This window comes from Mustela nigripes, chromosome 4 (assembly GCF_022355385.1).
Source record: "Mustela nigripes isolate SB6536 chromosome 4, MUSNIG.SB6536, whole genome shotgun sequence".
Lineage (NCBI taxonomy): Eukaryota > Metazoa > Chordata > Mammalia > Carnivora > Mustelidae > Mustela > Mustela nigripes.
Window position 1 is genome coordinate 69,677,967 of NC_081560.1, and position 23,282 is coordinate 69,701,248.

Sequence of the window (23,282 nt, forward strand, 5' to 3'; positions counted from 1 at the left end):
AAACGTTTACTGCGTATCAGATTAAAAATAACAATTGTTATTTCCTTTACACTTCAGGATAATCCTGTGAGATACAATTCTAGGGCTAACTGGTAATTCCAGTACCACCCCACCCTTGCCAAAGGGCTTTTAAACGCTTACGTTGGCACATTAACATGTGTAAATATTATTTCCATATTCTTTTTGTACATTAAAAAGTCTAAGTGGGAGAGAGTTTAGGGTTCCTTGGGTCCTCAACAGCTAAGAGCCCTGCCTGGTTATTTCCAGAAACGCAGCCAACCCACTAACAGGTAACTAATTCTTTTAGTGCCTCTGGAAACCTATTCATTTATTGACCGCCGCAATCCCCGCAGCAGTCTTAAGGCACGGGACCTGGTTTCCTCTACTGCACCCAACACAAATTTGTTACCCCCTTCCTTCCTTTCTGTGGGTCTCAGATTACCTATGAGTGAGATCAGAAACTTGGAAGAAGTTTTCCTGGACTTTCCCTGAACTGACTCTAGAGGTCAGAGGAAGTAAGAGGAGGAATCAGGAAAAATGAGTCAACTATCCTCCCAAGGTCTAAGAAGGCAGACCTACGGCGTTAAATTCGGGGTGGGGGTGTGGGAGGTGCACAGGGTGGGGTGGGGGGTTTGGGGAGGGGGTGTAGAGGCGACAAGGTGAGAGTAAGCTACACGGAGACTTCAGGCCACGCAGCGGCATCTCCTCTGACTTCCAGACCCTGAGTCGGAGACCGCACAACGCCCGGCCCTCTCTGGAAGCCCCGCCCGCTCCTGGAGCCTAGTTCAAGCCGCGCTCCTGCCTCACTAACTGCGTCGACGGTGAACTACATTTCCCAGAATGACATTCAGGCCGCCTCGCAAGGCGTCTGGTGTCTGGGTGACGCCATCAGCCGGCGCGATGTTTAGACTCCAGTGATGTCGTGGCGCTTTGGGGAAAGAGCTTGGTGTTTCTCTGGGCCCTGGTACTGAAGACGCCGTCCGGGGGACCCCTGGCCCTTTCCTATCATCCCTCCATCAGCTTTTTTCTTCCCTACTCTGGCAGGATGAGGCGTGCAGGCCTGGGTAAGAGGAGGGCTGAGGTTCGAATTTCGGGGGCCCCAGAACCGGCCGTGCTGGGCGCGGGGACGCGGAAAGAAATCAGAGCAGTTCTTATGTCGCTGGAACCTGGGCTAGAAAGCTGGATGTATGGAGGGGTCTTTGGAGGCGGAGCCAAGTAGATACACACCATTTGTATCAGATCCTAGGGGTTTCCTTGAGTTTGGTTCAGCCCGAAGTTTGAATGGCACACTTATAGAAGGAGAGTAGTGGAGGACTGGGGGTGGGGTATGTACAGTGCCAGCTGAACTACCAAGTTTTCTTGTATTATCGACTGTCAGAGAGTGATTACGAAACCTGCTGAGTTCCCCAAGTCTGGCTTTGGTTTCTTGTACTCCACTCGTCCTGGGATGTTAGTTTTTTCAGAAGCGAAATTTGAAGAATGAATGTTGCATGCGAAGCACGCTAATAACAATCATATTAATCTGGTAACAGTGAGTTACAAAGGTAAATGTACCTGTCGTTATTGTTAAAGGCCGTAGTATGTAACATCAGGGTCAAAGTCCATTAAAACCCAGAACATTTTTTTTTTTTAATCTGAGTCTTTTTCCAGTGTGAAAACTTAAGAAACAGTTTCACCAAGCACAAGGACTTTTAAGGGGCCATTATAACGGACAGCTAATGAAACAGCATATTCTGGGTTTTGAAGCTCTCTATTAAGAGAGTATTTAAAAAAAAAAACAAAACACCGTTAAATCAGCGTGCAGCATACCTGAAAATACGTAGAATATTTGAAAAAAACGTAATGTTACCTTTTTCAGTGGTTACAATAAAATGGAAAAAGGAATAAAAAATATTTTCAAAAATGTCAGGTATTTAAAGTTGCCAGTAACTTTATACTTGTTAATTGATTAAAAAATTGTAGTGTGAGAATGAGCTTTTTTTTTTTCAAAGATTTTATTTATTTATCTGACAGAGATCACAAGTAGGCAGAGAGGCAGGCAGAGAGAGAGGAAGGGCAACAGGCTCCCCGCTGAGCAGAGAGCCCAATGTGGGGCTCGATCCCAGGACCCTGAGATCATGACCTGAGCTGAAGGCAGAGGCTTCAACCCACTGAGTCACCCAGGCGCCCCTGTGAGAAAGAGCTTTTGAAAAATACAGCTTTTTATGAATATGTGGATCCTAGAAAGTTGGCCAGGTAAATTGTAGAGAAAGAAAATAGCTAATATTGAGCAGTTTAATTTTATATGCCTAAGTGTTATTTCTTTTTATCATTATTAATGATAACAGACATTTATTGTGTATTTGAGTAAGTTCTAGGTATACATTTGATTGTGGCCCTGTTTGTGCTCCCACAGCTTGCAGTCTGGTTGGTGAGTAGGAACATGTACGAAGATAAATTATAGTACAAGGTGACAGCTGTACATCCAACGAGGAGATAATTTATAGAGCTAGTGTCTCAGGGATTCCAGAGATAGAGCACTGCTTACTTTGTAGAAACATAAGAACTTGAACTAGAGCTTGATCATTGGAGGGTGAGAGAGGCACATTCCAGTTGGAAGCAAGACTCTCCTACCCCTCCTCGTATCCCCGAAAAGTTGTAGGATAGGATTAAGCATGGTGTATATATGGGATTATTATTAAGCCAGTGTAATTGAGATAGGAAACATGGAACCAGAACCCCACTGAGGAGATAACTTTGAGTGCCAGGCCATGTAGTTTCGATCTCATCAATAGGTCCTTTGGCTCCCTTGAATGTTTTTGTACAGCAGTGTGCCATGATAAATTGCAGAAAAGGGACTTGAGAAGTTGTGGTTCTCAGCCTTGACTGTATAGTAGAATCGCCTGAAGAGCATTTAAGGCACTGATACCTGGACTGCAGCCCAGACTAATTATATTAGAATCTCTAGGATAGAATGTTTTCCCATCCCCCAACTTCCTGAAGCTTCCTTGTAGTTGAGTGGAAGGATGCTTACTTAAGTGTCTATTATCATTTACATTGGTATGATGTGATTCTTTTTATTCTGGATTTTTTTTTTTTTTTAAGTATCAGATTGAATTGACCTGGAATTTTAAACTTGGGATAAATATTGAAGCTGATAGGTATTCATGTGGCACACTTCCCATGAATCTCTAAATGATTTGGCTCAGTTAGGGTAGAAACTACCCTAAAGAAGTAGCATTTGTCTAAATAGACACGGGCTGAGGGTGATTTTTGGCATTCACTAGCTTTCCTACAACTTCTCATGCTATATTTAGAGTTTTATGAATAGTGTATCAGCAATGGAGGGAGAATTTGAGGACTGTACCTCTTTCTCCCGGAACATACTTGTTTAACATTTTGTTGTGGTTTTTGTAGTGGTGGGAATTGTGTAAGTGTCTGCTGCATTTAGTCATTAGGTACAGGGAATATAGAAGAAGTCCGAGACATTGTCTCTGCCTTCAAAGAAGTTTATGATTTCCTTCTTGGCAAAGGCAGGCGCATTCAAAGTTGACTAAAAGTGAAGTCAGATTGTGGGCGCCTGGGTGGCTCAGTGGATTAAGCTGCTGCCTTCGGGCCAGGTCATGATCTCAGGGTCCTGGGATCGAGTCCCACATCGGGCTCTCTGCTTGGCGGGGAGCCTGCTTCCTCCTCTCTCTCTGCCTGCCTCTCTGCCTACTTGTGATCTCTCTCTGTCAAATAAATAAATAAAAATCTTTAAAAAAAAATTTTAAAAAATTTTTAAAAAAAAGTGAAGTCAGATTGTATTAATTAATTTATGAGTGTTTTTTGAGTGTGCCTTACTGTGCATTGTGTGTGTGTGTGAGAGTACACTTTGTGGGGGATATACAGCCATGAGTGAAACAGATTTAGTTTCTACCCGTATAGTATTCTCTAGAGTATAATACTAGTGTTGGTGTAGTAAGAATTGTAAGAATTCAGAGGGAGTTTTGCCTTTGAAAGAAAGTGAGGTTTGTGCCATATCTTGAAAGAGCTTCCTATTTACACCCCAACCATCCTTCAGCTACCAGCACTGTTACTTCCTGTCCTTCCATCTTTCACTGTGTCTCTGGCTTCATCTACTCTGAGTTTACAGAGACCTAGTCTCTCTATCACCCCTTTCCTTCATTTCTCCACTGAAATGCTTCTGTCCCTGTCCAGTGTAGTCCCCACATTCCATATATTCAGCTTCTCTTTTGGCAAGCAAGCTCAGCCTCTTGGGGCTCTTTTCTTCAGCCCTGATGCTGTAAACCTCTCGACCAAACTCTTGATCAATCCAACCATCCAGATTCTCCCAGGCTAACTCTGGTTGATGAGCTCTTCTTCAGAAAAATCACACATCCGGGAGGATTGACACCACCACAGTATGTTGCCTCAGCCAGGATCATTTTATCCCCCTAGGGCTTGTGTAGTCCTAGTCATTTTCCCCCATTATTCTCTTTACTGATTTTTCCAAATGATACCCTTCCTTAAAGACAGTCTTATTTCTTCCTTTACTGAGAAAATTGACGGTATCAATTGTTTAAAAAAAAACAAACTGGTGAAGCAACACCCTGCTTTCCTGTCGCAGTGCTCTAGCTCATTTGCATACAGATTCACTCTCCAAGGCTCATGCCACCTGTTTGATTGCCTGATGAATACCAAGTACTTTATTGGGCAGTCGCTGGGACTGGGTAGTCTCAGTGCAGCTCCCTAGAAGATAGGCTCCCAACAGTAGTACCCAGAAAGAAAAATGGATCTGATGCATAGGAGTTTTGGAAATATCTGTGGAATGTGTGTCCCTCTTAACTCTCAGCTAGTGCTCTCCATAAGTAATTCCAGCTATCTTCTATTTAAAAGGAAGAGATGCCAGTAAAGGATTTCCCCGCCACCCCTGCCCCGCCCTGCCATGGGCTCCCTCCTGCTATGTTTATTCTCTTTCTCCCTTTTCCTTCATCGCCAGGCTTCTTCAGTGGACAGTTGATGCTACTACTTTTAGATCCTTTTTAAAATTTGTAGTTCTGTGGAGCAGGGAATGTCTCCCGAATATCCTTGTATATCAGTGCCCATTAACGTCTTGTGGACAATCAATAAACAATCAGTAAATAAGTATAAGAATGAATTGAACATTCTTTGCTTAAAAGAGGGCATTAGAATTGTTCTGATCTCTGTTTGGTTATTAATCTTTAAAATTTCTTTGAAGTGTGAATATTATAGACATACGTGGTCTGCAACGCCCTCCAGGGGTCTTTTTTGGTTCTTTCCCATCAAGGTTTCAAAAGTGGCTTGTTTTTGCTACAACTCTACTGTGATTCTGATCCTTGCAGGAGAAGGAGTACCTCCTGGCAACTATGGGAACTATGGCTATGCTAACAGTGGCTACAGTGCCTGTGAAGAGGAAAACGAGAGACTCACTGAAAGTCTGAGAAGCAAAGTAACTGCTATAAAATCTGTAAGTATTTAACAGATGTTAAATACTTTCAAATTTATGTATTTATGTATGTACATATTATAAACTATTATTATTGGCATCATACTAAGGAATTCAGTGACCCAAGTTGTGTATTATGCAGAAAGGTCAAAATGTAGTCAAAATATAAACGGGATTTAAATAGAAGATTAGAAAATGTGGCCAATCAAAACATATGGTACATTTGTTTATTTTTTTTAAACTTCTACTTTTTTGGTGTGTGGGTGCATTTACAGTACTGTATGTTGTCTGTAGTAATGTCTCAGAGCAGTCCATCTTCTGGCCCCACGTAGTTCTTTTCCTGACTTTTCTTCTTCTTGTATTCTAAGCTACACATCTCAGTGTTTCATGTTTCTACCTTTGTACCCCAGGTCAGTCAACTGAGTTTAGTACTTCTTTCTTTCTGTCTCTTCTTTTTTATTTCTGATACTATCCCCTGGTTTTCTTGGCTGAACTACTGAGAGAGCCTCTTACCCTGTTTGTTTCTCATTTATTGCACTGTCTGTTCTGAGCTATGTACTGTCGCCACAGTCACCTTATCTTTTTGGGCTGTTTTTTAAATTGTATGAATACATTATATGTTAATTTAAAAAAAAATGCATCATATGCTCCCGGAAGTCTCCAGTGTCTCCATATGTAAGAATGGAATTCATGCTCTGGAGCTTGATCAAATAGGTCCTTCAGAGATTGTCCACAACTTTTCAGACCTTATGCCCCACACTTTTCGAATGTGTATATGTCTTCTGCAAGAGAGCTATAGTACTCTGTGTGTGTGTGTGCTGGCTGTCACTTGCACTCCATACCTTTGATCCTGCTATTCCTTTGCCTTAGCGCTGTCCCATCCCTCCTTATCTGCACTAAATTTGCCCATAGTAAAGTCTCCTCTTCACTGCACTCCTTCCTTCTTATAAGCTTTACCTGATTACCACAGCAAAAGTCACTTTTTCCCCATGTGATCATAAGACCATTTATACCATTTCTCTAACATAGGGATCTGCATTGGAATTATTGGTACATAAAAGAAATTTACCATAATGTAGGGTTTTGCTATTGTCTTTACTTTTGTCTTTTATATACACCTAGGCATAATTTCTTATTAGTGGTACTGAGCTTAATATGTATTAAATAAAGGAATTAACAAAAAGGTGATCTTAACAGCATATGTGATTGATTCTGTATTACATTAAACACACTCTACACTAATAGAATATTCAGTAGAAGCTAATGTTGCCAAAACTTAGTCTTTGGAAGACAGAATTGTATTGAGCCTGAAGACTATTATCTGAAACAAGTATTGTTTTCAAAGTCATATTAAATCAAAAGGAGTTGATCAATGAACTAAGTAATATTGTATAATGTTACAATTTAGAGAATCAATACTTAGAGAGAATTAAGAATTAAATGTTTTTGGGGGTTTTTGTTTTGTTTCTTAAACTCCAGTTGATAATTTAGGCTCCTTGTTAGAAAAAGCTTTTTCCCTCCTGGAAATATCTTTCTTTGGCATGAATGACAGTGGTAGAAAGTTGTTAGGTGATTTGGGATATTTAGTTTTATAGTTGTTTTTTTTACCTCTGAATTGCTAAATTTGGGAAAAAGCTTATGTTCTGATCTATAGAATTCTAGTATGGTTTTGTATCAGAATCACCCCATATGCTTTCCATACAAGATAAGTTGAAAATAATATTTGCAGCAGTTTGCCAAGATTTTCATTTGTTGCTTGTACTTTATCCAAATATCTTGGAAGTGAAGCCTTTGATGAATTTTCATATAAAGTATTAAATACGTTTTGGCCTGAATAGCAGCCATAACCACATAAATAGTATTTCTTTTAGGTTCAGCCTCTTTCTGCATAGCTCAGAATGGAGGTAACAAAACTTGTCTTTTTTTTTTCCAATTTTTACCATATTTTATTTTTAAGGTTTTTTGAAGATTTTTATTTATTTATTTGCAAAGAGAGAGAGCACGAGTGCGTGCACGCACAAGCAGGGGGAGCGGCTTGCAGGAGAGGGAGAAGCAGGCTCCCCTCTGAGCAGAGAGCCTGACATGGGACTCAATTATAGGACCCTCAGATCATGACTTGAGCTTAACCAACTGAGCCACCCAGGCGCCCTTATTATCATATTTTAAAGAAAAATAACCTTTAGAATATAAATAAATAGCCAGTTTAGGTATATATTGAAAGTAATGTCCCATTTCATTAAAAAAATATTAAATACTTAATGTAGATTTGAATTGGTAATATGGGTACTTGTATATATCTTTTAAAATGTAAAGAAGAAAATACACAGATAAATGCTGTTGTTTAAATACAAAGAAAGGAAGAAAAAAGCATGCAAGGCCAAGAGAATCAGAGAGAAGTATGTACCAAAATTAAAAGATGGAATTAAGTATTAAGATGAAATCAAAATGAAGAACAGGGAGACAATAGCCATAGTTGAGAAGGAGTAGAAATTCTAAATTTCCTTTTCATGTCAGTGGAAAAAAATATCAGAAGAAAGTTTATGTATTTTATATTTTCAGAAGACAGTTTTATTTGAGAAAAAGTATGTTTAGAGTGGTATTATTTTTACTTTATAATACTTAAAAACCTTTATATGAGTAATAACATATGTGCTTTTTTTAAATAGCTCTCCATTGAAATAGGCCATGAGGTTAAACATCAAAATAAATTATTAGCTGAAATGGTGAGTAGTTCTGACTTTAAATTGAAATTTGATCTAATATTCTCAATTTTAGTCTCTTAATCAGTAATAATACCATTTTAACTTTTATCCATTTTGAAATTAGAGATCATAAGTCCTGTATTCCTGCCCTTTTGTATCTCATTGCTTTGAAATAACTAATAAGTTTATTTATTTTCCCATTTTTCATCTTGCCTAACACAAATGGGAGGAGGAGGTAGAAGCCATTGTAACTTTCATCTTATATTTAGAAACACTGTTGAAGACTCAGGACAAATGACTATTTTGAGTGTTCTTAGAAATCCTAATGAATACAGACTACCAAGTAATCAAAAAGTTCCTCATTTATTCAATCATCTGAATGTCTTTGACTTAATGTGAGCCTATTTCTTTTGCTTAATCTCCTCAGGATCACTCCTGAACAAATAAGATTTGAACATAGTAACATCCCAGGGCCTTTCATCTCAAGTCTCAGTGAGCTCAGCAACATACACCTTTTCTTGTAGCATCTCTTTCCATTCTTGAATGTTTATTTTGGATGTTACTTCTCTGGACCTTCCCTAGTCTAGTCTCTCCACTTGCTTTTAAAATTGTATTATTAAAAAATGAGGATGGCATTAAAAAATAAATATGGCATTGAGAGCAATGTTTGTATGGAGGTTGTACATTAGAATTACCGGGGGAACCTTTCTGGAAATTTTTATGCCTGGTTCCCAATTTAAATATACTGATAAGAGAATTTCAGGGGCGAGGGATTTACACAAACTTATGAAAAAAGGGAGTGTCCCAGGTCATTGTGATACATAACCCTGGTGAAGAACTATAGATCTAACGTGCTTGAACTCCATAAAACTTGAGCAGTGCAAAGGCTAACTATCATATAGCTTAACATCTTAGGATATTGAGATTTCTATGAAAGTGGAGTATTTCTAATCCACACCTAGACCTCTCATCTTTAGGACTTAATATGGTAGTTTTCCCCATCCATATTTGTACTCTTAACCACATTTTACCACTTCTACATGATTTCTCTTAACTTTAAATAGACTCTACTGTACTTCAAGGTCAGCTATCTAAATAAAAAGATCTTAAAAATAAAGTACATTTAACTGCTAACCATATTAAATTTTGGATGAATTATTGTACTGACTTACTGAAAGCAGCTAACCATTTGACCTTGGAGAGCAGTGCCCCAACAAAAACAGAAAACACCTGTGTGATAATAGACAAACTACATACCTTTATTGTTAATGTTTTTTTAATTCACATGATTGGGAAAAGACCTAAATAGTTTGGGATTTTGAATTACTCTGGTCCTGAAAGAAATGTTTATTGGGTAATGAAAGAGCTTTTTATTCATTGAGAGAATTACTTTGTTTTGCACAGAGTAATCAGACTTGATTACCCAAGTTACAAACAGGTTCCTGAATTGATTAAACACTAAAAGTATCATTAAAAATGTATTCTAATAACAGTATATTCAATTATTTAAATGTGCATATGTAGAATATTAGAATCGAGCTATTATGGTTTCCTTTTCTCCTCACAGGATTCACAATTTGATTCTACAACTGGATTTCTAGGTAAAACTATGGGAAAACTGAAGATTTTATCTAGAGGGAGCCAAACAAAGCTGCTGTGCTATATGATGCTATTTTCATTGTTTGTCTTTTTTGTCATTTATTGGATTATTAAACTGAGGTGATGCAAGTAAGTGTGAGTTTGGAATTTGTTCCAACTTAACACTTCGGAGTGCCACTTTGGTAAAAAAAATCAGCATCAGAACATTTCTAATTTTCAAATATTACGACTTTTTCCATGGAGGATTACTGAATTTTATTTGTTTATAAATTACATTACATAAACAGTGCTCTTTGAATACTGTTGCTTAATAATTCATTTTTTGCCCCTATTTTCAGGGGTATTGAGATGGCCCGAAGTCACTTTAGCCCTAACAATTTTTTTCCTGTTGTTCGTTGTCAGATTAAATAGCCATACAATACTGTGCTGTTAGCATAAATGTAGGTTTATGTTCCATGTGAATAAACTTAGGGGGAGAATAACAGAATTCCTGGAGAGCCTGTTGCTGAACTCTTGAGGTAGTGAACTAGTTTGTGAGGGAATGGTGTATGTGTTTTCCCGAATTACCATCAATCCTGATAATGTACTGCCCTTTCTTCCTCTATTTGGTTAAAATTGTAGGCTGATTTCCTTTTACCTACAGGTTTCCTCAAAAATTTTGATGACATGACTCCTCTTTCCCCTCTGCCCAATGACCTCATCTTTTACCAAAGCTTGTTATTTTGGCACATTTCTTCTAGGGCTCAAAACAAATGTATACCAGTCTAGTTGTTGTTTGATATTAACTTTATACATACTGTTGACTTGGCTTATAATAGTTTAATGATTTTAGCTACTTAGATAGGCCCTTTGGTTATCATTTGTGACAATAATGTGAAGCTAAAGTAATTGCTAAGCTCTGAATGGAAATAAAATTAACTGCCTCTGCTTTATTATGTGTTCAAAATAGATATTGAAAGTACTCGGGCATTGAACTTGGGGTTAAGTGTTGTTGCTTTAATCCAGTATATTTGTTTATGGAAAGAAAAACAAAGATGGATAAAAAGAAATATTAAGATGTTCTTAAATACTCTGTATTGCTACTATTTGGAATTTGCCTATTTATGGGCTCAAAAAATAAAATTTTTAATGAAATGTATTGTCTTTGTTGCCTCTTTGTTCAAGTCTCTCTTTTTTTCAAACATAGACTCTAAGAAATGGTCCTGAAAACAGGTCCCCCAAAAAATCTGGCAAAGATAATATATTTGTATTATTTCAGAACTTGTTTCAAACAAATGAGATAAATAATGACTGCAGTTTCAAAAAAATCTCTTTAACTCCCTCTACTTTTAGTTGTAGTCTCTTATTTTTGATTTTGCAGAGAGTGAATGAATGCTCTTTTGCTCATCCCTAATTACTTATCAGTTCAGGTCTTGTCTTTGGCTGTGTTTGACAGAAACTCCAGAATGAAGAAGGGTTAAGTGACTTCACATATAAGAAACAGCCCCTCCCCCCGAAAAAACCAAAGAAATAGGCCAAAGGTCCTGTGATACGATGTGAGAGACACTGATTTGAGTTAGATGACCTGAGTTCAAGTCTCCATTCCTTCCCTTGCTCAATGTTTTTGGACCTGTTTCTCCATTAAATCACCTATTTTATAGGATTGTTGTCAGAGGTAGGTAATTTATTGAAAATACATGACACGTAATCACTTAATAAATACTAGTTCTCCCTATCATTAGCATACACATCAGAAAAGGGGCTTATTTTAAGAGCAAGACATAAGGTGGTTTCAGGCTTCGGGGTGATGCTGTGACTTCCAGAAATGCCTCTGCATTAGAGATTGGTTCAGTTTTCAAGAATTATTTAACTGTGTATGCTGGGCCAATTATGTGACATCAGAGCTTGGGAAGACTCATTGTCAATAATAAAAATTGCAAAAGTTAAGAGCAGAAAGCCAAAGAAAAAATGACTAGAAGATGGAAACACAAGAGAATCAACTATGGTTAATGAGATCAAAGCCTTGGGAAAACCAGCCATGGCAAGTGAAGGATAGATCTCAAGGTCAAGTTTGGCTGTTAGATGACAATTTGTGTAAAGTATTAAAACACCGTTTCAGTGTTGGATATTATTGAGGTGAGACTTTCAGGGAAAGGGGTTTGAGGTGCTACAAGAGTGATTCTATCACTGCACTGTCCAGCATTTCTTCTATTATGATTCTGTTTTTAGAACTGCCTAAGATCGCTAACCAGCATTTCCTATTACTCCCTCATCACTGCCTTGGCTGAGATTCCTGGCAGGCAGACTGCTCCTCTGGAAGGGCCCGTCCCTGCCCCATCAGAGAGTCTTCTGGCAGCATCTTTCCTTCTCCCACTTGGGGAACCCCTGGTAAAAAGTGCTCCCAGAAACAAAATTTGGGGGAAACATCAAATATGGTAAAGCTCTAACCCTTTATAATCCTGTTTTAATCCTTTATGCCTGTTGAACAGGCAACATACCCACATTATAGTTTTTATTCAAACAACAAAAGACTGGCATATATTTGGGTGATGGGTGATACACTGGTGAAGAAAATTCAGGAACCAGTTTATGAAACTCCCAAATGTCTAGATTTTTCTGCAAAGTATCTACTCCATTTCACCATGAGTTAGTCCTTAGAAGTGCTGACACACTTGCAAATGATAGGAAGTGTAACTTTACCTGCATCACCCCCTCTGGACACAAGGTGTAGGTCTCTACAATGAGCAAAAGGAGAATTATACACATTACTGTAGAATTTAAATTAGCATGGAAATTAATTCATGGATACTCCCTGATTAGAGAATAGCTATTAAACCTAAAACAAATATGCATCATCTTAAACATCAGAATTCTGGAAGAGAAAACCCCAGCACCTGCACCCATAGAGAGCTGCTGGTTCTAAAAAATAAACTATTGTCCTAATTTTTCAATGCTTTCAAATTTCAAATTATATGTATTGAATTTGCTTCCTTGTAGAGAGTGTGAGAAAAGTGCTCGATAATTTGGGTACATTCAGTCAGTAAATAACTTCATCAGGCTATAGTGATGAATAACCTTTGACTAAATATTTACTGGGAAGCAGAATAGCATCGTAGCTAAGACTGAAACCTAGGCAGTCACCCTGCCTAAGCATAAATCCTGGTTCCCACTCACGCTGTGAGCCTGGGCTAATGGCCTCTCCACCTCAGTTACTGTATTTGTAAAACAGCAGTAACAGTTGTGGGTAGGCAGTGGTAACACAGCGTTACTGTGCTACTGAAGTGCCATTCCTTGTAAAGAAGTTAGAGTGGGTTCCTGGGACTCAGTGGTAGTTCTGGGGTCAGGCGGGACACTTAGGAACCTAATCGGTGTCCCTCCCCCACATGTTGCTGAAACTGTTTTGGGCACTTTCTCCCTGCAGCCTACCCCCCTCCCCCAACACCACCATCCTGCTAGGGCTGAGGGCAGCTCTTTGTCTTCCCTCTGCTAGCCAGAGGTTCCCAGTTTCTGGAATTTAGTTCATTAAGTTTCTTTGCAGCCTCAGCCATTTGATGGCATTAAAAAACAAACAAACAAACAAACAAACAAAAACCCTGTGATTTTTTCCAGTGTATCTAGCTTATTTGAGTTCTTAGAATGAAAGCAACAGACATCAACTTGGAAAGCAGAAATCTGAAGAGAGAAACTTAGAAAGTTTTCTACCTGTAGAGGTTTGAGAAACAGTTGGTAAACATTCTGTTTCCTTTTACTTTTTCTACAGTTAATATTTTTAAATTCTAGTTTGAAAGTTACTGAATTACTGGATGAGGCATGGGGCACAAATAATTTTCCTTTTAACTTACAAAGTACCAACCAGTCGTTCTCAAGGTAAATATTGTTATAGTATATGATAGGGTCTTTTTCTGGAGTATGTATTTTGTTCTATCCAATTTTTTGTCCTTGCACTGGTACCATGCTTTTTAATTCTTGGACTTTTGTAGTGTTTTAATAGCTAATAGATACCTATTCACTCTTTCTGATGAACTTCATTATACAATAATATGTTAATAAAGCATAGTTGATTTTGATAATTAATTAATTAATCTTTTATAATATCCTCTGAAAAAATCTCTAAAATGTTTCCCTAATTGGAAGGTTGGGTTTTGACCCCAAGCAAATTTCTCTTTTCTTTTCGTTACACGTTAATGTTTAATAGTATAGTGGCAAACCAGCTTTCTGGGGCTAGGAGTACGAATTATAGTAATATCTTTCTCTTTGATGTAAATATTCCCACCACACTTGATTTCAAGCTACCTTTGGGACATCAGTGGACACAGAGTTGTGAAAATATACATACAGTTGACTCTCATGAGCTGCTACAAGCTAACACTAGTGTACCAGCTATATTGATGATAAATATTCTTTTAAAAGAAGTAGTAGGGGGGTGCCTGAGTGGTTCAGCCAGTTAAGCCTCTGCCTTTGGCACAGGTCATGATCTCAGAGTCCTGGGATTGAGCCCCGCATCGGGCTCTCTTCTCAGGGGGGAGCCTGCTTCAGCATCTCTCTCTGCCTGCTGCTCTGCCTACTTGTGATCTCTCTCTCTCTCTCTCTCTCTCTCTCTGTGTCAAATAAATAAATAAATCTTAAAAAAAAAATAAAAGAAGTGGTAGTTTGGGGCACTTGGGTGTCTCAGTCAGCTAAGCATCCAATTCTAAATTTCAGCTCAGATCATGAACTCAGGGTTGTGAGATTGAGCCCCAAATGGGCTCCACACTGGAGGTGGAGCCTGCTTAAGATTCTCTGTCTCCTACTCCTTCTCCCTCCCTCTCTCTCTCTAAAAAAAAGGGGGGGGGTGCGTGGAGAAGGTATTTGTTTTTTAAATGAGAATCTCTCACTTAAATTTTAATGGAGAAAAATTAGGCAATATGGAGTAAAATTGGTAAATTAACTTGAGAATAGTATTTTTCAATGAGAATGATCTTAGAAGATCATTTGTGCCTTTTGCATATGTCAACCTATTTTCCGATCTGTATGAGTAAATTCATGCGACATTTATTGACCTTCCATCTTCTGATAGTTAAATACTCCATATCAATCATATACAAAGAGGGTAGGTGATGATGGTTATTCTCCATGCTTTTCCCTGCAGTTAGATGTTCAGTGTGTGAGGATTGTTCTGTATATTTTATAAAGATTTTTTCTTTAGAATTGTATTGGCTTCTAGGGGGCCCCTGAGTGGTGCAGGCAATCACATGCCTGACTCCTGGTTTCAACTCAAGTCATGATCTTGGGGGCTTGAGATCGAGTCCTTGCTCAGTATGGAGTCTGCTTTAGATTTTCTTTTCCCCCCTCTCTCTTAAATAAACAAATCTTTAAAAAAAAAAAAGTATATTGGCTTCTAAAGTTTATCTTGGCTAAGGACTTTGACTGGGTCTCACCTCTATGTACTTTTTAGAACAATTTTTTTTACAAGCCTTTGAAGGACTACATATAAACTGAAGAGATTTGCAAAGTGTCAAGACCAGGTCTTAGAATAATCTTTCCTTACTTTTCAAAATGAACAGAAAGATAGAAATAAACAATATGTGTTTTTCACAAAAATATTATCCACATACTACAGGTAAGATTCTAAAATTCACAAATATAACCACATTATCCATTATAAATATAAGTATTCTACAAAGCTGCTATGAAGTTTATAAAGAAAAAAATGAATGTTTAATGTTTTCTTTTTAAAGTTAAGTCAACTTCACTAACTTCAACAAGGGTCTAATAGTAATACAATTATATAAAAAATTGTTCCTATTATGCTTTTTCAAAAATCCACAATCATGGTGTGATTCGCATGAAAGCAGGCAGCTGAACTGGACTTTCCCAGTACATATAGCTGCTCTCATGACTACAGTGAATTTGGAAGTAAGCAAAAAAACCTCAGCATAACTGGGAAAAAAAGAAGTCTGATAAAACAGATTTTAATAAAGAGCAAAAAACTTTGTTAGATCATCAATTTATATTTAAAAATATTTATAATTATTCCTATTTCAACTTTATCTTATTAGTGGATAGTCCAAGAAAATGATAATTAAGCTTTCTGCATTATTTACTAATCCATTGGCTTTTAACATATATTCTTTACTTTCAAGGAAACTGGAGCATAAGTGTTATATGAGATAACCTGCATGCAGGAAAATTATTGGAATGAAATGCTTTAGTCTGCTTATAGACAGATTTAATGCTCAACGTTTTTAAAGTCTCCTTTTGAAAAGAAAGTATTTTAATTTCTAAAGCACCTGGGTGGCTCAGTCAGTTAAGCATCCAACTCTGATCTCAGCTCAGGTCTTAATCTTAGGATCATGAGTTCAAGCCCTACATCGGTGCCTGGGTGGCTCAGTTGGTTAAGCCTCTGCCTTCGGCTCAGGTCATGATCCCAGGGTCCTGGGATTGAGCCCTGCATCAGGCTCCCTGCTCAGTAGGAAATCTGCTTCTCCCTCTCCCTCTGCCTCTCCTCCCAGCTTGTGCTTTCACTCTGCTCTCTCTCTCTCAAATTAAATTAAATTAAAAATTTTTTAAAAATTAAATTAAAATTTTTTTGAATTGAATTTTTAAAAAATTAAAAATATTTTAATTTCACATTATGTATATTTATATTTACATTATTTAAACATTTTTAAATATTTCAAGGTAAGTTAATTTTGTTATGTTTTTGCATGCATACATACACACACCAATTTTCCTTGGAGACCAAATATGGTGATATTTTTCTTTTAAGATTTTATTTATTTATTTGAGAGAGAGACAGAGACAGCAAGAGAGCACAAACAGGGAGGAGAGGGAAAAGCTGGCTCCCTAGGATCATGATCTGAGCTGAAGGCAGATGCTTAACTGACTGAGCCACCCAGGTGCCCCTGTTGTAGTGAGTTTTGTTAAAGATATCCATACTATCAGATTAAAAAGTCCTTCAATAATTAATGGATTATCTTCTAGTTTATTGCTTGAAAGACAAGAAAATTTCTGAATGGTAAATACTGGTCTGCTTCCTTATATTCTCTTTACTTTGTCTGCATTTATTTCTCATGATTAAATAATTTAAATTTAATTTTAAGCTATTTCTAAAATAGTTTCTAGAGTTTATATAGAGAGTTTTTTAAGTGAGATCAAAGGGAATAGAGAACATTTTTTTATTGATTATACACAGTTTCATCTTCAAAACTGCCACAACATCACCTCTTTTTTGAAGGCTCAGCAAAAACAGCACCAAGGACATGGCATATTTACGATTCTAGCAGAAAAATAGAAAAGCACGAAAACTGTCTTTGCACTCCCAACCAGAGTTGCATAGGACAAGTGGCAATGCCAGGTTTCTTACTGTGAACTTCTTCACAGGTGAGATAAGCCAAATGCTTAATAAAAAATTGTTTAAAGCAAAGTTTAATTCATCTGCTTCCATACACATAGCATATCTCAATCTACCTGTTGGTCATGGTTAGCCAACTGCCTTTAGGGTAGCTGCTCAGAATTCTCTTTCCAAACTTTTCCAACTTCAAGCTTATTTATTTTTTTTAAATGTAGGCTATGAAACCATTTCATAAAACAACACCATTGTCATATTCAAATTAAAGACTACTATGATTTTAATATACTTGCTGAAGTTCTTTGTACCTTTATACTCCCGAGAATTACTCACCAGGAAGTTCTCATGTAATAAGGTTTAATATAAGTTAAATATTTGTGAGCAAGTGATAAGGAAGAATCTTTACTTTCTCTCTCTATATATTTCTCTTATATATATAAATATATAATAAAGAAATAAATTTATATATAATAGTATAAATACATTTATATAGATTTATATATAAATTTACTCATGACTGTTCAATTTTTGCTCTAGTACTTACTTAAAACTATTATAAATACATTCCTCTTGGTGCTGTACCATCTGGTATTTAAAACCCATTTCTTCCCTACCAATGAGAATCCTTTAAAAGACTGTTACATCTTCAAACCTAATCTGTGTGGCCTGAGATGAAACATATCCCATGTACTCAGTTTTACTACATCTTTAGAGATACAAATTCCTCATAATGAAAGAATATGAAAATTATTCATAGAAAAGAAAATTTTAACTATCAAAAATAAAATATTTTTGTTTCATTCAGAAAAGACTTAGGTATCTGCCAGTGTAAGAGATCTTATTTAAGCATCCGTTTTTTCCCTAGAGCACTAGGGATTTACTATTTAAGCATCCGTTTTTTCCCTAGAGCACTTGGGATTTACTATTAGTAAATCCCAAGAAGCATTTGATTAATCTGTTAATGTGCCCTACTAGAGAACGTATCTTTCTTTCTTTCTTTTCTTTTTTTACCATCTCTCACTAAAATCCCAGTGTTGAGACCATCGAAAATTCTCCATAAAAACGTGTGGCTTGATTAATAACATACCAAATTCAGTTACTAGCTGAGCTTCGATGGATATTGGAGGCACAATACTATAACCATGAAGTTATCGAAGGGCCAAAAAATGTTGCTAATTGCTTTTCATGGCTTTCCCTTTATCAAGCTGAGGCAAGATGGGTTAGAGTCAGATGCCACTGAACAGATGCCACTGAAGCAGACAAAAGCAGCAGCAGAGTTGAGGACAGCCATTTCCTATTCCATCTCCTCTACCATCATTCACATTGCCAAACATCAGAGGTTTATTAGCATCTTGGACCCAACCTGATCAGGTAAGCAGGTATTCCATTCCAAAAAAATTTGGGTTTTTTTTTTCTGTTTCTATTCCTAAGTAATTAGACCTGATTTCCGTCCTCAGCAAAGAAGTCTGCATTTCACACAAAGTCCTGCAACAAATGTATGACCCATGTAGTCAGCAATGTAAGTGGTGGCTTCTCACTTACCAGGCAGTTTCACTGGTACGCAGACCAGGGACTTACTCAGGTCAAGGAGTGGGGCATTGTGTTTCCACTGTAGTCAGGTAGGCTCACACAGTCAGCCCAGCATCCTGTGGTCCACATGTTGCTGCCATGGAAGATACAGTCCTCCCCTTTCCTCACATCTGTTATCTTGATACCTTTTGAAAAGGGGAATCAGAGGAAATAGAAGTTTTATTTTATATTTATATTTTATATTTTTCAGAGAAGGGAGTCCATTCTCCTTTGGGAAAGGCAAGTGATAAAAAGCAACTTAGAAACTCAGTTCTTTGGGTCTACCATGGATTTCCAGAGCTAATCAACACTTCTGGTATGTTCACAGTATTATATAACTTTGAATCGAAAATGAGACGCTATTTAATTCCAACACACTTTTATAAATGCAAGGTTCTGGCCTGCATATTTTCACTGGACAAACTGAGAGAAAACACAGGATCAGTTGAGTCAAGAGTGTACATGAGGGTAGAGTAACAATGTCCAACAGATTCATCTTGCTGACCTAGCTACCTTATTTCTCATTATCAAATTTCTAATCACTAACTTCAGTTTTGCTGATGAAATAGCAGCAGAATTGGTAAGAAAAGAAGACCAGTGTTAGGGGAACAGAAAAAAGATAACATCATTTAAATCCACACATCACTGGAGGACCACTGTGGTTCATTGCCAATAGCACAATCACCAATTCTAAGATGTTCTAGGTCCTGAGTATATAAGAAAAAAAAAAAAAAAAGAAGAAGAAGAAGATGACAACTAGGAAATCTCCAGATGGCCAAACAGGACTGAACAAACTATTTACAATGCAGCAGAGAGAGACAACAAGTCGAAAACTCAAGCAAAATAAAGATATGTAAAATGAGAACTCCAACACGTCTCTAATAATCCCAAAGGGGGGGAAATGGAGAAAAGGGAATCAAGACAAGTTTTGAAAAGATAATGGATGAAAATTCTCCAGAATTGAAGTACATGAGTTTTCAGATTAATATGCCACACTACCTACAGGTATAGTACGATGGTAGCCGTGTTGGAAAGGGAAGGGGAGGGAAGGGGAGGGAAGGAGAGAGAAAGGGGAGGGGAAAGAAGGGTAGGGCAAGGGAGGACAGGAAGAGAAACCCCACAGCTAGGCACACTGTATTAAAAATGCAAAACACTAAAGGTAAGGAAAGGCCATCTTAAACCTATTTTTTCAGTACAAGGAAAAATGAACATAGAAGCAAGAAGATGAACATGAGAGCAACACTTAAAGGGAATAAGAGCATTGATTTATCTGGTCATGTTCTTACAAATGTGAACTGTCCCTTGCCATATTCTCAAGGCTTAGAGACCAAGAAAAATGCGAGAACGACGGCTTATGAAATAAAACCACTCCAGTCTACGGAACTCCATCATGGAGCCTAAAGCAGCATCACTGTAGACATGCAAGTTAGGACTAATGGGAGCAGGGGTCAGAGAGGAATTGAGCTTAACTTTATGCCCTAGACTCATGTAATTATATCACACCTGCTATTGCATGAGGAGATAGGATGGCCTCAAATGTGCTGTTCCTTTTCAAAGCCTTGTTCCCCCTTGTACAAAGAAAAGGATCCTTATAGTAAACAGTAATCAACAAAGTTGGAGAGTCAAGTCTGGGAAAACACATAGGATTATGATAGTTTAAGTAAATGTATTTCACACACTTATAACATCAGACCCTACACCAGGTGCAGTAATGCCCAGAGGAGTGGTGAACCCTCTGGCAATAGAGGGAACAAGGCACTGCTCTGTAAGTTCCTCGCTCCCACTCCTGAAACTGAGGGGTCGACGGAGGAGCACAGGATTAGAACTGGCCATAATGATCGGCAAAATAAATGATCAGTTCCATAAGACTCAGAGCTGTTTTTTGTCAGCCCTAGTCTGTCTCCAGTGTCTAGGTGCTTAGGAAGTATTTCAGTGAATTAATTAAAGTAATCTGCAACACAAAGGAAGGTATAATGTTAATAGGCAACTTAAATCTCTCTGAAATAGGTCATACTCTCTCAAGATAAATTAAAAAAAATAAACAATCCAGATACTAATTTTCTATGCCATCATATTTAAAAGAGGACAGGGTTATAAACATGTTAGATAATGTTAAATTCAGTTTACCAATATATGACATAATGCTTAAGGGAAAATTCTACTGCTTTCAGGCAATGCAAACACATTTAAAAAAAAATACTTTATTTATTTGACAGAGAGAGAGATCACAAGTAGACAGAGAAGCAGGCAGAGAGAGAGAGAGAGGAAAGTAGGCTCCCCGCTGAGCAGAGAGCCCAATGCGGGGCTTGATCCCAGGACCCCGGGATCATGACCTGTGTGGAAGGCAAAGACTTTAACCCACTGAGCCACCCAGGCACCCCCAAACAAATTTTTAAATGAAAATATTTATAAAGCACCTTTCAGTGGGTTGCATATCCTTGCCTTCACACAGAAAAGTGACAGAGCAAAGCTTATGTGGCAGATTGGGTTGTTTGAATGTACCTAGCACCCCAGCCTATCACAGGACAGTCCCTGTCTGAGTGTTGCTTCCCACCTCAGAAGTCGAAGTGGCTGGAGACACCTGAGTGGAGGCTTACAGTCCAGGCTTGACAAATTGGGTATTTCCAACCAGGGCTTCAAAAGACACAGGGAGCTGAGAAACTTCTAGTGACAAAAGTCAGCAGCCGCAGTTGCTCACCAGAGAGAGACGTGGAGTCCAGAGGCAGCAGTGTTGTGAGTCCTATGCTGAACTGTCTGGCAGAGACAATACAACCCCAGCCTTGGTGACTACTAGTGGCAGTGTCGTTGGAAACCATTAAGAGTACTCAACAGTCATGACTGGCTGTGCTTCTAGCTCTTGGGCCGACCTCCAGTTGCCCATATAAATTTTCTCTTCTTAATCCCCCAACTTCCAGAATGATTATGTGGAGAACTTTCAAACAGATTCATTTTCTCTTCAAGTTAGCCAAAACCATTTTTTAAAAAATTTTATTTATTCATTTGAGAGTGAGAGAGAGAGAGCACATGAGAAAAGGAGGAGAGGCAGAGGAAGAGGGAGAAGCAGGCTCCCTGCTGAGCAGGGAGCTGACTTGGGGCTCTATCCCAAAACCCTGAGATCATGACCCGAACTGAAGGTAGTCATCTATGGACTGAGCCACCCAGGTGCTCCAAAAAACAATTTTCTTTACATAAAACCCTGACTGATACACCTTGCCATTTGTGATACAAGTTCATATCCTCTAGTTTAATTTAATTTAGTTTAATTTAACTTATGTATTAGAGAGAGAGAGCACACATGCCTGGGGAGGGTCCGAGGGAGAGGGAGTAGCAGACTCCCCACTGACCACGGAGCCAGACTCAGGGTTCCATCCTAGGACCCCAGGATCATGACCTGAGCCGAAGGCAGACATTTAACCAACTGAGCCACCCAGGAGCCCCCACAATAATTTAAATATTATTCACAGAAAAAACACAAAATGGGCCCATGATCCCTTAACTTCCAGGTTTGCCACTTGAACTTGGAGAAAAAAAAAAAAATTCTGTGAATTGTGGGGTGAATTAATTAATTTGTTAAGAAGAAGTTATTCTAATTTGTCTTGGCACCATGTAAGCTGTTATCTATGCAGACAGCAGGGCAGACCATAACAGCCGCAGATGACTCTGTATATTTCACTCAAAATCCGACTGTGCTGTATCATACAGTTCCAGACGATGCCGCATCAGACCATGCATCCTTACTACAAAGGCATGTTTCATTTTTTAACCAGGTAACTCACCTCTCGGGAGTGTGATGTTGATGATGTTTTTAATCTATACACTGATGTTACTTTCCTGTGACTCGTAAGTAGCAGCCGAGCAGGGACATGTCGATGCTAATTCATCATCTGAACATCCTTCTGGGTCATACATAAACATAAAACCGACCAACTTGTGTATGCTAAATATATTTAAAGGGCTACATCACATCATCATAATTTTATTTTTTTTAATTTTTTATTTTTTATAAACATTTATTTTTACATCATCATAATTTTAGAGGAAAAAAACAAATGCTATTCCAAATGGTTTCTCTTTGTTGGAGGAGAGAAAAAATAAAAAAGAAATGATATACATAGATGTATCTCTTCTACTGCAGAAAATTTTCTAATTCTACATATACCCAGAATTGTACTTAAATTGTCTTTCCCTCATTAATTTGGGGACTTTGTCATCTCAAGAGAAATTTAAACTTTAATAATGAAAAAAGGGAATAAAAATATTCCTGATCTTAAGTGGCAGGAAGATATAACAAAAGGAATGTTTAGTCTCCAAAGGGTCCAAATGTAAAAATACTGACCATGATTCCTACTGGCAATACAGGGAGATTCTTGTCATTTAGAAGGTTTTCTGTACCACACACTATCAAGTCTGATAGTTTATTTTTGAGGGGAGGGAGCAAGAGAAAATGCCATCCTTCAGTGGTCTTCTACAAACCTGGGTCATGTTAAATGATGACTTCTGCTGGTTTTTGTTCTTTAAAGAAAAAAGTGCTTTATTACTTGTAGATTCTTAGTCCATCTTTATGAATTTGTGATTCTGGGTACTAAAAAAGAAGGGGATATGTCACCTCCTTAATTAAGAAAGAATTAACTGTTCATTGGCCCTAATACTCTCTCTAAAGAACAGATGGGCTCTC

General features: G+C 37.9%; 1 protein-coding gene across 1 annotated transcript; it reads left to right on the forward strand.

Moving 5' to 3' along the window:
* Positions 1-870: 870 nt before the first annotated feature.
* On the forward strand, positions 871-10,867 carry BET1 (Bet1 golgi vesicular membrane trafficking protein). Its single transcript, XM_059395737.1, has 4 exons — positions 871-1,064; positions 5,325-5,449; positions 8,095-8,151; positions 9,698-10,867. Exons 1-4 carry the CDS (start codon positions 1,046-1,048, stop codon positions 9,851-9,853), a joined length of 357 nt encoding a protein of 118 aa, XP_059251720.1. The 5' UTR covers positions 871-1,045; the 3' UTR covers positions 9,854-10,867.
* Positions 10,868-23,282: the final 12,415 nt, after the last annotated feature.